This window comes from Mya arenaria, chromosome 8, assembly GCF_026914265.1.
Source record: "Mya arenaria isolate MELC-2E11 chromosome 8, ASM2691426v1".
In the NCBI taxonomy this organism is placed as follows: Eukaryota; Metazoa; Mollusca; class Bivalvia; order Myida; family Myidae; genus Mya; species Mya arenaria.
Window position 1 is genome coordinate 7619339 of NC_069129.1, and position 14119 is coordinate 7633457.

The window sequence follows — 14119 nt, forward strand, 5'->3', positions numbered from 1 at the left end:
CGCCCATAAAACATGCAATGTGTCGTGTGTTGGTGGGAACGGTATTCGAATGTTTGGCCATATAAGCGCCCATAAAACATGCAATGTGTCGTGTGTTGGTGATAACGGTATTTGAATGTTTGGCCATATAAGCGCCCATAAAACATGCAATTTGTCGTGTGTTGGTGGGAACGGTATTTGAATGTTTGGCCACATTAGCGCCCATAAAACATGCAATTTGTCGTGTGTTGGTGGGAACGGTATTCGAATGTTTGGCCATATAAGCGCCCATAAAACATGCAATGTGTCGTGTGTTGGTGGGAACGGTATTTGAATGTTGGGCCATATGAGCGCCCATAAAACATGCAATGTGTCGTGTGTTGGTGATAACGGTATTTGAATGTTTGGCCACATTAGCGCCCATAAAACATGCAATTTGTCGTGTGTTGGTGGGAACGGTATTCGAATGTTTGGCCATATAAGCGCCCATAAAACATGCAATTTGTCGTGTGTTGGTGATAACGGTATTTGAATGTTTGGCCATATAAGCGCCCATAAAACATGCAATTTGGCGTGTGTTGGTGGGAACGGTATTCGAATGTTTGGCCATATAAGCGCCCATAAAACATGCAATGTGTCGTGTGTTGGTGATAACGGTATTTGAATGTTTGGCCACATTAGCGCCCATAAAACATGCAATTTGTCGTGTGTTTTTGATAACGGTATTTGAATGTTTGGCCATATAAGTGCCGCAAAACATGCAATTTGTTGTGTGTTGGTGGTAACGGTATTTGAATGTTTGGCTATATAAGTGCCCCAAAACATGCAATTTGTTGTGTGTTGGTGGTAACGGTATTTGAATGTTTGGCCATATAAGTGTCCCAAAACATGCAATTTGTTGTGTATTGGTGGTAACGGTATTTGAATGTTTGGCCATATAAGTGCCCCAAAACATGCAATTTGTCGTGTGTTGGTGATAACGGTATTTGAATGTTTGGCTATATAAGTGCCCCAAAACATGCAATTTGTCGTGTGTTGGTGATAACGGTATTTGAATGTTTGGCTATTTAAGTGTCCCAAAACATGCAATTTGTCGTGTGTTGGTGATAACGGTATTTGAATGTTTGGTTATATAAGTGCCCCAAAACATGCAATTTGTCGTGTGTTGGTGATAACGGTATTTGAATGTTTGGCCATATAAGTGCCGCAAAACATGCAATTTGTTGTGTGTTGGTGGTAACGGTATTTGAATGTTTGGCCATATAAGTGCCGAAAAACATGCAATTTGTCGTGTGTTGGTGATAACGGTATTTGAATGTTTGGGTATTTAAGTGTCCCAAACATGCAATTTGTCGTGTGTTGGTGATAACAGTATTTGAATGTTTGGCTATTTAAGTGTCCCAAAAATGCAATTTGTCGTGTGTTTGTGGTACTGTATTTGAATGTTTGACCATATAAGTGCACCAAAACATGAAATTTGTTGGTGATTCGGTATCAGAATGTTTGGCCAAATGAGCGTCCATAAAACATGCAATTTGTTGCCTATAGGTTATTCAGTATTAAACAGGTTGGCCATATCAGCGCCCATAAAACATAATTTCTTGTTTGTTGCTGATTCGGTGTTAGAATGTTTGGCAATAATAGCGACCATTTCACATGGAATTAATTGCAGTTGAGTCGGAATAACAATGTCTTACCACATGCAGCACGATTTGTATGACTTGGTTTGGAAGTAGATACATACAAACACATATTCAACGAAGGACTGGACAACGTATGAAAGTTTATAAAAAATGGTTTTGACTGGATTCAAAAAGACTAACATGAATGAAAAGGGCCAAGAATATTGATTCCAGAACAAACTTTTATGGAATATAATAACAGAACGGTTTGCTGAAATGGATTTTACTGGTGTTGTTGTGCTGCCTAATTTTGCGTGAAATAACTTGAAACGCTCAAGAAATATATTTAAAAAAACAAGGGCATTATTTTATTTACTTTTGAACGGCACTAACTTCGTTTTACCCTAATTGGCACTGGTAAAATGGAAATACAAGTAAAAATGAGTCATTCAACTGCAAAGTCAAAGTAGCCATATTCCCCTATTTTAATCGTAACTAAATAAATATAATGTATTGGTGGCGAATTAACAAAAGAATATATTTAACCATATGAACAATTATATACCCGAAGAATTGTTGATTTTTGTTTGGCAATTGCAGTAGGCCACATTGAACGCTACATAACAGGTAGGAAAACGTTTGGAATGTGATTAAAATTAGTTGTAGTTGGTTTTTGACTAGATTTTAAAGCCTCATTGCCACTTATAATTAAATACGAGTAATAAGAATAAATAAAATAAAAGTGAGTATATAACTATCATAGAGTCTCCTACAATGTCTGATAAATTTCCGAAGTCCACACATTGCTTTAGCAATAGGAAATGTTTGGTAAATACTAATGGAATTCCAAAGAGGATCACTGACTCACTATATGCTAATGAGGTCGATAAGTGGGCGGAGACGAGCGCTTTGCACCTTCCACAAGCTGTCCACTCCATCTCTTCATTAAGCTGCACCCTGACACTAGAAGTCAACTCCTTAACTACATAGAACTGAAAGGTGACCCTATCTACACTGAACTGCAGCCTGCCATTAGATGTACAATCCATCTCTACATAGAACTGAAGCCTGGCCATATCTACATTGAACTGCAGTCCGACACCAGATGTCCACTCCATCTCCACCAAGAACAGAAGACTGGTAGTTGATGTCCATTTCGATCTCTACATAGAACTGAACCATGAGACTAGTTGTCCACTCCATCTACATACGACTGAACCCTTCGAAGAACTGCACCCTGTCAGTAAATGTCCACTCCATCTGTACATAGAACTGCACCCGGACATAAGATGACCACTCCATCTCGACATAGAACTGCACCCGGACATTATAGATGACCACTCCATCTCGACATAGAACTGCACAAGGGACTTGTTGTCCACTCCATCTCTTTCTGAAGCGTTCAGGTCAGTATGAACTAACTGCAATTTATAGACTTCAATAGACAACTTCTTTTAAGTTAAGAGGTTAAACGAAATAGTGCCATAATTTTCTGTGTCTTCGATGTAAGCATAACATAGAACTACACAATGACAAGAAATAACTGCAAAAGGCACTTTACACGAAAACGTGCATCTTTTTAGCTCGATTCGTAGGGATTCTGTACCGTATAATAAAGCAGTGATCCTTCACACGATTGAATGCCGAATGTGTCTTGGGTGTGTCTGTTAATAAGACAATACTATTTATTATAACATAGAAGGACCCGTTAAATGTCTTGGTGTGTTCTTGATCCGTTCTTAGTAATGCGCGATGATTCCGTTTATTTCCATTCCATTTAATTTTGCCTTGATTGGCATTAAATGTTGAAAAACACATCGAAAGTGATACCTAATTTTTTATTGGTTTCAAATAAATAAGACTACATGTATATAAAGAAGGTGCACCATATTGATTCGAGGACAAACGCATGGTAAGTAATTGCAGTTCGGTTTCCTGAAGATGAAAACTGAAATTTTGTTGTGTAAATTTCGAAAATGACCTGAACCGTTAACAAACAATTGTATGAGATCTTAAATTTGGAAAAGGTTTGTCTGCACCAACTTTTTTGGCTTTGCTTAAACAAACAGATACCTTTGATCTCAGCAGTCTTGTTTAAAACAGTTATCGTTTGGCTCAGAAGAGGTGTGTTTAAAGATAAAACTTATTTTCTTCAAACACCTGAAGAGATGTTCGTCTACAACAGTAAAAAGGTATTTGCGAACATACTGACAATTTCCTACCCAGTGGTCAATAAAATAATTTGAACCTTAGCAAGAGGTCGCTTTAAAACAAACCGTTACCTCTTGCTTCAAAAGATGTGTGTTTGTAAATAGTCTTTGAAGTGTTCTCTAAATAAGTACAGACGAGATATCAGTCTTTACGATTCCAATCATGAAAAAGCCAGAGCGGCTCCGTTTGAATGTCCGAAAGGCCAAGAACTCCACTCCATTCAGTAGAGCTCAGGCTGCTGGCTTTAAACTGCCGGTGTGTGACGCTTTAAAAAGGAAGTAGGTATCTGCGAAAATATTTACAATTTCTTAGCTGAATGCTTCAAGTGAGACACCTAAACCTAAGTTAATAAATTTTAATGATACGATTTGTTAACCTTTAGGTACAAATTGATTTGTTCGGCATTGATGTTATAATTAATGTATTATATTCATGTTTCTTTATGTTTTCGTATAACATTTTAATACGTACCCTTTTGAAAGAACATAAATTTATGCTTGCGTTTTCATTCTAAGCATTTATGTGTGTGTGCGTGTGTATGTTTCTTTCAGAAGGCCACATTGTAAATAAGTCGTGTGTTATGTTTGTTTATAATATGATGCCTATGTCTTAATGTGTTACCTTCTTTAAATAAAGTTAAATAAATAAATAATAAATAAAACAGCTACCTCTTAATTGGCCTCAAAGAGGCATGTTTACAACAAAAAGTAACCTCTTGGCTCAGAAGAGGTGTTTTCGTAAGCATTCTAGTACAAAATATAATTATGTAAGTCAACAGAAAGGAATAAGGTATCTGCGAACATAGTTACTATTTCCTACCCGCTTGTGAAGTTGGTAACCTGACCAAAGCCAGTCACAAGTCTGGTTTAAAAACAGAGAATGACTACTTGACTAAATCCGATAAATATGCCCGGAATATCCCAGTAAATTTAAAAACAGCGTCGGTATATGTATTTGTACTGCTCATGTGACTTTCACATGCTAAGTATACACACTACTGTAAAACCATTACGCACTATTTTTAAACGGTAAACTTAGCGGAGACAGCGACGAAAGATTCTTTTGATCATGGAAAATGATGTATTATCGGCCTCCTACTAGTTTGTAATGATAATACTATCCTCGTTTTGAGGAAATATTGTATTTGTCGATTTTGGGACCACCTATAGTGTCTAGTCCTTTAAAGTATTAATTGTAGCTCATCGATATATGCAATATCAGTGGCAGACTTGTGAGAGCGCATTGTCAAAGCAGGGAAATAATATCGCGTAAAGAGTGTGTGTTATTTTTAATATTTAACGATTATTTTTTTCGAAAAACAAAATAGCTGCATGCTGTATATGAAACTCTGGTAAAATCCCGTGAACTATCCTCATGTCTATAAGAGAAATTTGGTGCAGTACATATAAATTCATTCAAAACCACTATGGTATATATCTTATAAAGGTTTCAACCTTTCATTTAGTGCATTTTTGTCAAAGATGTGCAACACGTGTTCCAGATTTCATTAACAAGATGTATTTTGGGAGAACACGACATTTGCATATGTTCAACGATTTCTTAGAACTGTCGTTCGATTACACAACTTCTACAATGTTACTATACAAGCTAGGGCATGTTTATCGTTGTTTAATCTAGCATGTAGTCCGGTTTGTTTTGATCTTTAAAGTCCAATATAATGAAATGAGAAATAAAAATAAGTTAATAATATTCATCACCTACATCATCATAGATTACAGCCCAGATATAACCAATGATAATGAATGCCCAATAATACATTGAAAACTACCTTATAAATACTCGTAAACACGATAAATGTTCTTAAAATACGATATTTTAACAGAATTCATGGCATATATATTCATTATAAAAAAACTCCCCGAGCTTGCGCAAGAATACCAATTTTCTTTTATTGTACAATTCGACATATTTAGTGTTTTATAAGGGCGATACTATTTCCCGGTCTCTCCTGGTAAAATCCGGTCTCATCCGGTCTCATAATTCCCGGTTCATAACTTATGGCCCCAGGCAACGGATTGTGTTGCTGATGTTAATAACACGATTTTGACAATCTTATTTGTTTTTATATGTAACAAAATGGTATAAAATATATAAACATTATGTCTTAATTTATGCAATTTGTTAAAGGTCTACACTATTTATGCAATTCGTGTTAAAGGTGTAGAGAAAGATGCGATGACAGTACAAATGCTCTTGTTTTTTGCATAAAAGATTGAGGACGGCTAGAGTATGAAGTAACTTAGAATTGCACCTTTTTAATAATGTTGTGTCAAAGTTGTGTATTGTTCTTCCTTTTTTGGTTACCCCCCCTCCCCCTCCAGACATTATATTTTTTAAGCATTAATGATTACAATTGAAAAATTCCATGTTTGCATATCCGACTCATATCGATACGATACGATATGTTTATTGCGTAAAACATTATACAATGCTCATAGCATGTAAACAAATAAATTAATGAATGGAGAAATGGTACACAAACACATTTTCTGGAGCTAATAGTTGCAATGTAATAACATCCTATTATAGTAAGTATGCGTGTGCTTAGACATTAAAGCTACTAGATGAAGAGTGTTTATTTGAAGTTAAGCCATTTTTAAGTAATCAACACATTATGTCTCCATTTTTCGTTTATAATTGTGTGCTATTCGCTAACATTGAATACCTTCGTCATTATTACACAACTTTAGCCGAATATATTTTATTTGTCAACTTGAAATTTGCAATAAAACTCTAGCTGTTTAAGAAATCTGATGCTGATTATTTTATTTATTTTTAAATTTGGTTATATGTTATCATCGTATTATTTCTAATCAAGATTATTCGAGCCTTTGCATAACACTCATTAATTCTATAAAATTGCCTTTGTAATAAACAAAAAAAATATTTAGGGTATGAACCGAACAGTAGCCGTGCGTGTGTAATAAAAAACTGGCTAATCCGTTTATCATGTCCTTAACGAGGGACATTCGCTAATCTCTGACACGCGTTGTATAACACATTTACACCTTTCATGGTAATATGACATTATTGTGTATTGTCATAAACCTGTTATGAAGAGTTCCATGACAAAATAAAATGATAATAAATAAACTTCTGAAATATTCGGAAGGCTATTTTACAAATGAAATATAACTTACAAGATACAAGAATCTTTATTTAAAGTCGTCATGATCGGTGGAACTACGATGCTCCTAATTTATAAAAAGTAACAAATCTCTGCTTATAAAAGTTCCGCGACTTCTATAACAACTAAATGTATATGCCTGAGGTGTCTTTGCAACTGCTAATGCAGTGGATTTTTGTTTTAAGAATGGCTATGTAAATACAAATGCCAATTTCGTTGTAAGTGAAATGAGGGAACATCTAGTCAGCTGTCTAGAAAATAAAAAAATCCGTTTCATAAAGAAAATGAAAAGTCGCGATCACTATGACTTTCAAATTAAAAACATTCTGTTCGTGTGAAATGCCATAATTCGTCGATAGTTTAGTTATTTGCGAAAATAGAACATGCAGGAAAAGATTCCACATGAAATACGTCGGCATGAAAATTAAAATTAGACAATCAGTTGGCAGAAATACATAAGGCAACTTGTCGTGGAAGTGCATCTGCTGCAACAAAATAAATAGTTAAACAAAAGAAAAATAATAGAATTCCTGAAGTATTGAGTTAACTTATATATTTGATTTACATGTAGTCAAGCATTGTTTCTTTTTGTATTACTATTATCAATAGTATACTTATAACTGAATTTAATATGAAAAAAAAACCATACACAATGCGTTTGTTATTCATGACATTAATTTTAGTACATGGGAATATTTCATGCTTTTATCTTTGCCTTAATTTATTATATGTTTTATTTATATAAAATATGAAATAAATGGTGACATAATTATCATCAAATATCTGATGTTTTAATCAACTGTAATCTTTTGTAATCCTATTATCCCCGCGGTCATTAACACCTTTTTGGTCACGCCCGATAGCTACTATAAAATTTGGAAAACAGAGACCGGAGGAGACCGGGACCGGATGAGACCGGGACCGGGAAATAGTATCGCCCGTTTTATAACCCAAATGTTTTGCACCTGTTATGGTTCCCGGCTCATCCTTATAGTTTTGTCGGCGAAACCGAATACAATATTATACTGTGTGTCAACTTCCGCTTACCTGTCTTAAATAATTTTGTTTTCAAATGACATAATTTTCGATGAATTTGAATCAGATTTTGATATGTCTTGCGGGATTGATCCCTCTCGGTAAGTAAAGTTTATAAGAAAATTGCCTCAACTGTTGGATTACAGTAACTTGGTCTCAGGTGTGTTCATTGTCAAAATACAGGTGAGAATTTCAATAAAATGGCGGAAGATTTCCTGGTTTATTTTGATAGTATACTTTGGGCAGTTTTTAAAACACTTTTGAATAAAATGGTAGTTTCCAGCTAAAAGGTCAACACTCACAAGATTAAAAATATGTTGAGCCAAAATGGATTTATAACTCATTAACTGCGGTCTGATAAATGTTTGCTTTCTTAATGTTTTTTCAATGTTTAATAGGGCAGACATTCCATACTGGCTAAGGTCACAAATCCGAACACTTTATGAGGTTTTTCAGAATTATCTTGGAGAGTTTTTGTTGTAGTAAGTTAAAATTGCGTATGACACATCTTTGGTTAATGTGACAACATCTGTCAAAGTACAGATTCACGCTCTCATCAATTTTATGTTGAAAATCGTTCATTTTATGGACAGTAAATCACCCTTTAATTTGTGCTATGGAGGGCACAAATACTGAACACTTGCAAAGCGAAAATACATGGTCATACAATTATAATTAATAAGGATGCTATTAAATTATTAATAACCACTTAGCTGCAAAGTTATCTGTATCGATCCAGATCATCGAATAATCGATCAGGGTAAACAAACGTGTGGTTGAGCCGGTGTTTGGGATTTGTGCCCTATTTGGAAATGTACCGTCAACCAGTATACCGTCTGTTGGCGTGTCATGATCGGTAAAAATAAGCTGCTTACGACCTGTATTATTTTTCCAAAACTGTCGCCTGACGGTCTGATGGTCAATTAAAGTGATATTAATTAATGTTAAATATGAAAAATATTTAAAAAAAATAAATTTGAAGATGAATTACCTTGAAATACTTTCCTTGATTTAAACCTGCACATTCTGAGTGGGCCATTGGATATTTTTCTTACCCGACCTCGATAACAACCCACATTTTCGAGTGGTTATTTGGATTTAGTAAGGCCTGAATAGTATAAACTAAACCTTGGCTTGTTTCTTGCAGGATCGGCCCTGGAGTGTTATGTATGCAAGGCCCAGGACAGTAATTTTGACAAGTGTGTGAAGACAACGATCCAGTGTCGCCAGCATGAGGACACATGCAGAAGCTTTATTCATTGGAGTCGTAAGTTACAGTTCAAATTTTATTATTTCTTATTTGGTTGATATAAAGACAGAACATTATAAAATGCAGTGATTATTTCCATCATTTTGGAAAATTGGCTCGGGCCTTTCTAAAGAGGAGAATGCTTCATTTTGACTAAAAAAATGAACACGAATACATCAACCCTTCCATACAAAAACTATTCTGGGGGTTTAATTGTTTGATGAATAGAATTTGGGAAAAACAAAAGTATTTATTTTAGCATTGAGAATTGGTCTGTTATTTTCGGACCTAAATTGGTCAGATCAAACAGGCTAAAATATGCTATGAAGAAAGCTTTATTGGCTGACTAAGCCTTAAAATTCACTTGAAAATTGATGGTTGTGGATAATTTTCAATAATGAGACTAATTAAAGTGCTGGTACAAATGCTCAAAAAATATGCATATGAAAGAATAGAAAATTGAAATAAAAAAATAGCTTTGTTCATACCTTTTTCACTGTGCCAGTAGAAGAATAATGAGGTTTTTAACTGACAGTTTTGATTATTATTATTATTATTTACCAAACTTATATAGCGCCCTTTTCATATACACTTTCAAAGGCGCTTTACAGCGATATAATCTGATAGATTACTACAAGCAATATCATTAAAATACTAAGACAGCTTTTGAACAATAAATGTACGACATACTAAAAAATATGAAACACAATAAAATAAAATGTGGTATTAAACTAGTCGTCTGAATTTAAAACAATAAATATCAATATCATACGATAAAAAATAGTTTAGCGAAACTTTGAAAATATTAAAAATGATAGTAATATAATTTACACCCGACATCTAAATTGCATTTATATTAAATCAATAGTCTAAAACAGTTTACACAGGATATGTAACTGTACTAAAAGATCATGGTAGAATTAAAACAGGTTGTAAAATTATAAATTATAAAATTGATATCACTAGCTGTAGCAGCATGGTTTCAATCTTTAACTGATTATAAAATCATAAATATTAATATATTACTATTATTAAGTATCTAGGCATCTTTGCTTAATCAATTAAAATTTATTTACTGAAAGTTTCTGGAATCATGATTTTTTTCTAAATCCTAATGAAAATTAATTCCACAGAGCCTAGATACTGGACACCAAGAAGTGAGAGAATTTTCTCCATCGACAAGTCCTGCACGACAAGATTAGAATGTGAAAATGAGCAGCAGAGTCTGGGTCTTCAGTGCATGAGGGATTGGTATCGGGACTGGAAGTGTACAGAATGTTGTCAAGGAGATAGATGCAATTACTATGTCACGGTATGCCCTTTGTGCGTTATATTCATAAATTTTAGGGGTGAATGCCAGATGGTACCATTAGTGACATTGATATATATAGCTGAAAAGTTGACCATCAAATTAATCAAGCATTTCTAAAAGAGACGCTTCTGCTCATCTGTGGGTGTTTTTGGTTCAAAAAGGGACATTATATTCTCATCTTTTTCTCATCTGTGGGTGTTTTTGTTTCAAAAAGGGACATTATAATTATAACCTCGACTCATTATTAAAGCCAAAGCCACATATGTGCGTATTGTTACTTGCAACATGTGTGCTAAGTTTCATTTAAACATCTTGAACACTTTTGGCCGAAGATTGAAGTTTTCGCATGACAGCCAACAATGACACTAAGGCTAATAACAAGTTTTGTACCTCCTGGTATTTACCCAACAAATGAAAAATGCATGTATTTCTTTTTTTCGTGTATTTCATTTTGTGTTAGGTGACATTATACATTGCGACATTGTTGCTGTTTAATCAACATTATATGATAATATGATATGAAAATGAATATGTATGACTTTAGTAACAATTTCAAAGGGGTCTTAGCCCCTTTAACCTGCTTTTGGCATGAATCCTTCATACACAAACAGACCAATTATCCACTGTTAGAACCCTTGCATCTTAAGTCACTTCCTAACTTAGTAATTTTCCTGTTGAAAGTGGCTGTGTCACATATTGGCACCAAAAGGTTTTTTTCTGTAACGAATCTCAGGACAATTATCTAATGGAATGTGTTACGCTTTATATCATAATTGTAAAAAGTACCAAAATGTAAAAAAAAAATTGTGTCGGTGACCGGGTTCGAACACGCATCTCCAAAAAAGTAGTCCAGCGTCTTACTCACTGCGCTTTAAAGGCTTATTATAATCGGGTGACATAATTAAGCTATACATCTACCTCGGTAATATCACATGATAACACCGACTAGCCAATCGCACATAAGAAATGAATTCTACCTGGTAGACATACCCAGTAATCTTTTTTAATGGAAAAATACGAAATAACTGCTTAACTTAAATAGATTGTTAACTTTGTGGTACATCAGTTAGTAAGTTTCAATGCATTGTACACATCGATGCCAAGTTTATGTCAGTTTTCGACAATTTTCTCTTTTTTTCGCTATTTTATCATACGTGAGACAGCCCCTTTAAGTATTCACTGACATACTATATTATTTTATGATAATTTCAAAAAGATTTATATTGCAAAGACTAATTAAAATTCATACTTCTTTGTAAAAAAATTGTGTGAATTCAGGCCCTGCCTCTGCAGGCTTAAGTTATTGCCGGAAATTTTATAGTTCACTAAATACACCAAATGGACATACCAGAAGTGAAACGGAAATGTTTGTCTTATGTTGATGCGACTTTGAAATATTTCACCTTATTTTAAATTACAAGCAGTTCTGCTGCAGTTGAAAATCTATTTGATATATACACAAACAGGTACAATAATATTGTTGTCAGTAAAGAGCCTGTTTGTTTCTCCCCATTTCCTGTTGACCTTTCGGATTGATTTTTTTTATTAAAATCGATTATCGGAGCGACACTAAGTGTGTTACTGATATTACAACATCTTTGTGAGTATACATGTAGTTTAAGGCAATGGTAACTTCTTGAATATACTAGTTTTCTTGTGTATTTCCAGCTTGGAGCCTCGAGTGTACGACTGAGTATGGGCCTTCTTGTTGCGGCCTTCACTGTGATCCAGGTTCTCGTTCATCTGAGGGCGTGAATCTACCTCCATGTGACTCCAACATAATCTCTCATGGACACATTGTTCACCATTCCTTATAAGATTCCATTTGGAACTCCTTGGTCATTTTCCATTGAAAACAACCTATGATGTATATAGACGGTTTACCTCGTCAGAAATCTCAACATTTTACTACGCTGCAAGTAGATTGTATAGTAATTTCAATTTAGCAGTTAAACTTAAGGACTTTACTCTGTGAAATCATAATTATTTATGCAATGATACACTTCAATGGTAATAAATTTAGACAAAGTAATAAACAATACACATTAAAGCACAATCATTTATCAATTCAATCATTTAAAACATTACAAACTACTTCTACTGATGTACCAGCATAGATTCTAGGTTGTTTTCTATGAAAAATGGCCGAGGTGATCCGAATGAGAACCACTCAGATGTAATGTATTCCTACAACATTCAAAAGTTTTGACCAGTGGATACAACCTGTGCAACTAGTGACATGTTTAACATAAAAATCACACAGACACACTGTTTTTTAACCTTCTTCTCTTGATGTTGAGATATTAAGCCTTCGAAATAACAACATATTTGTTTATTCTCAATGACAGATTTTGAACATGACTTTTTTTGAATATTTCATTCATTTACTTCATAATGATTATATAGTTTATACTCTGCATTGAATATTTCACCACAAACAACCTCATCAACACAATGTATATACATTTTGAAACATTCTAGTTAAAATGTAATTGTAGTATTAGAATATTACAACAGACCTTTTTTGGAACTCACAAACTTTAAAGATACTATTTGACTATTCGGTTCAAATAAATTAATAAATAAATAGTAAATAAATTTTCATAAGTCTGATATAAAACCATTACAAATTTTAAGAAAATTAATGATGTGCATTTTCCATTTTTGTGGTACAGGGATTTTTCAAAATGAGTTCATCATACACCAAGTTGTAGTTGGAATTGTGTTTTAAATATTTACCATATTTGAACATGCTCTATAGTTATTTGTTTGCTAATACTGTAATGGTTGAAATAGCTGACATTTACATGCAATATTCCAGAAACTCACTGTAAATATTGTATAAATTTATTATATACCTAAACATTGTACATATCATTTTCACATGCATTTTTTATTTTATTTTCTCTCATTTTATGCATTAAACATTTCATTTTTTTTTATAATGTTGCTGATATGTAATCCACTTTTTATACCACAGTTTACATACTGTAAATGTAACAAAAGTTGTATTATGTGTCTCACCTTTTATAGAACAAAGGATTTTGGCGATGAAAATTTTGTTTATCAAAATTGACCCAAAAATGGTTATCCGCATTTAATTAATATTTGATAAGACACAAAGGTTAAAGAGAACAGCATTCGGAAATTACTTTATCCTATCCTATGAAGGCCTTTTGGTAATATAAACATCTTTAATGCTTATTGAACTGAATGTTTTTGTACGCTTAATTAATGTGATTACAATTTGTAATAAAAATGTATAGCAGATTTTTGTATACAAATAAAGTCTATATTAATATTTCACTTTGTACATATTTTCCCAGACCCAGTCATTATATATAAATGTCAATGTTCACAGTCAAAGCTACAGTCATCAAGAGCTCACAATAGTAATCCTGCCGAATGAGAACTGTATCCAAGTATGGACGTTTACAAGTTGAAATTTTAACAGGTGTGCTGAACCAACTAGAAGTTTTTAAGAAACTTTTGGAGCCCGGGGCGTGGTCAGTTCAAAGTTTGTCATCTTATATTAGTGAATAGGAATCTTGTGACCCCCGGGG

General features: G+C 33.8%; 1 protein-coding gene across 1 annotated transcript; it reads left to right on the top strand.

The window, feature by feature from the left end:
• The first annotated feature begins 7953 nt into the window (after window positions 1-7953).
• Window positions 7954-13857, top strand: LOC128242514 (uncharacterized). Its single transcript, XM_052959687.1, has 4 exons — window positions 7954-8096; window positions 9143-9262; window positions 10378-10556; window positions 12225-13857. The coding sequence occupies exons 1-4, from the start codon at window positions 8048-8050 to the stop codon at window positions 12309-12311; spliced, it is 435 nt and encodes a 144-aa protein (XP_052815647.1). The 5' UTR covers window positions 7954-8047; the 3' UTR covers window positions 12312-13857.
• The last annotated feature ends 262 nt before the right edge of the window (window positions 13858-14119 follow it).

Bases quoted from the DNA above. Each gene is read 5' to 3' on its own strand.
- LOC128242514 (XM_052959687.1), top strand. From the start codon at position 8,048: ATGAATTTGAATCAGATTTTGATATGTCTTGCGGGATTGATCCCTCTC. The intron at 9,263-10,377 runs GTAAGTTACAGT...TTAATTCCACAG, and splicing joins AAGCTTTATTCATTGGAGTC to AGCCTAGATACTGGACACCA. The intron at 10,557-12,224 runs GTATGCCCTTTG...GTGTATTTCCAG, and splicing joins GATGCAATTACTATGTCACG to CTTGGAGCCTCGAGTGTACG.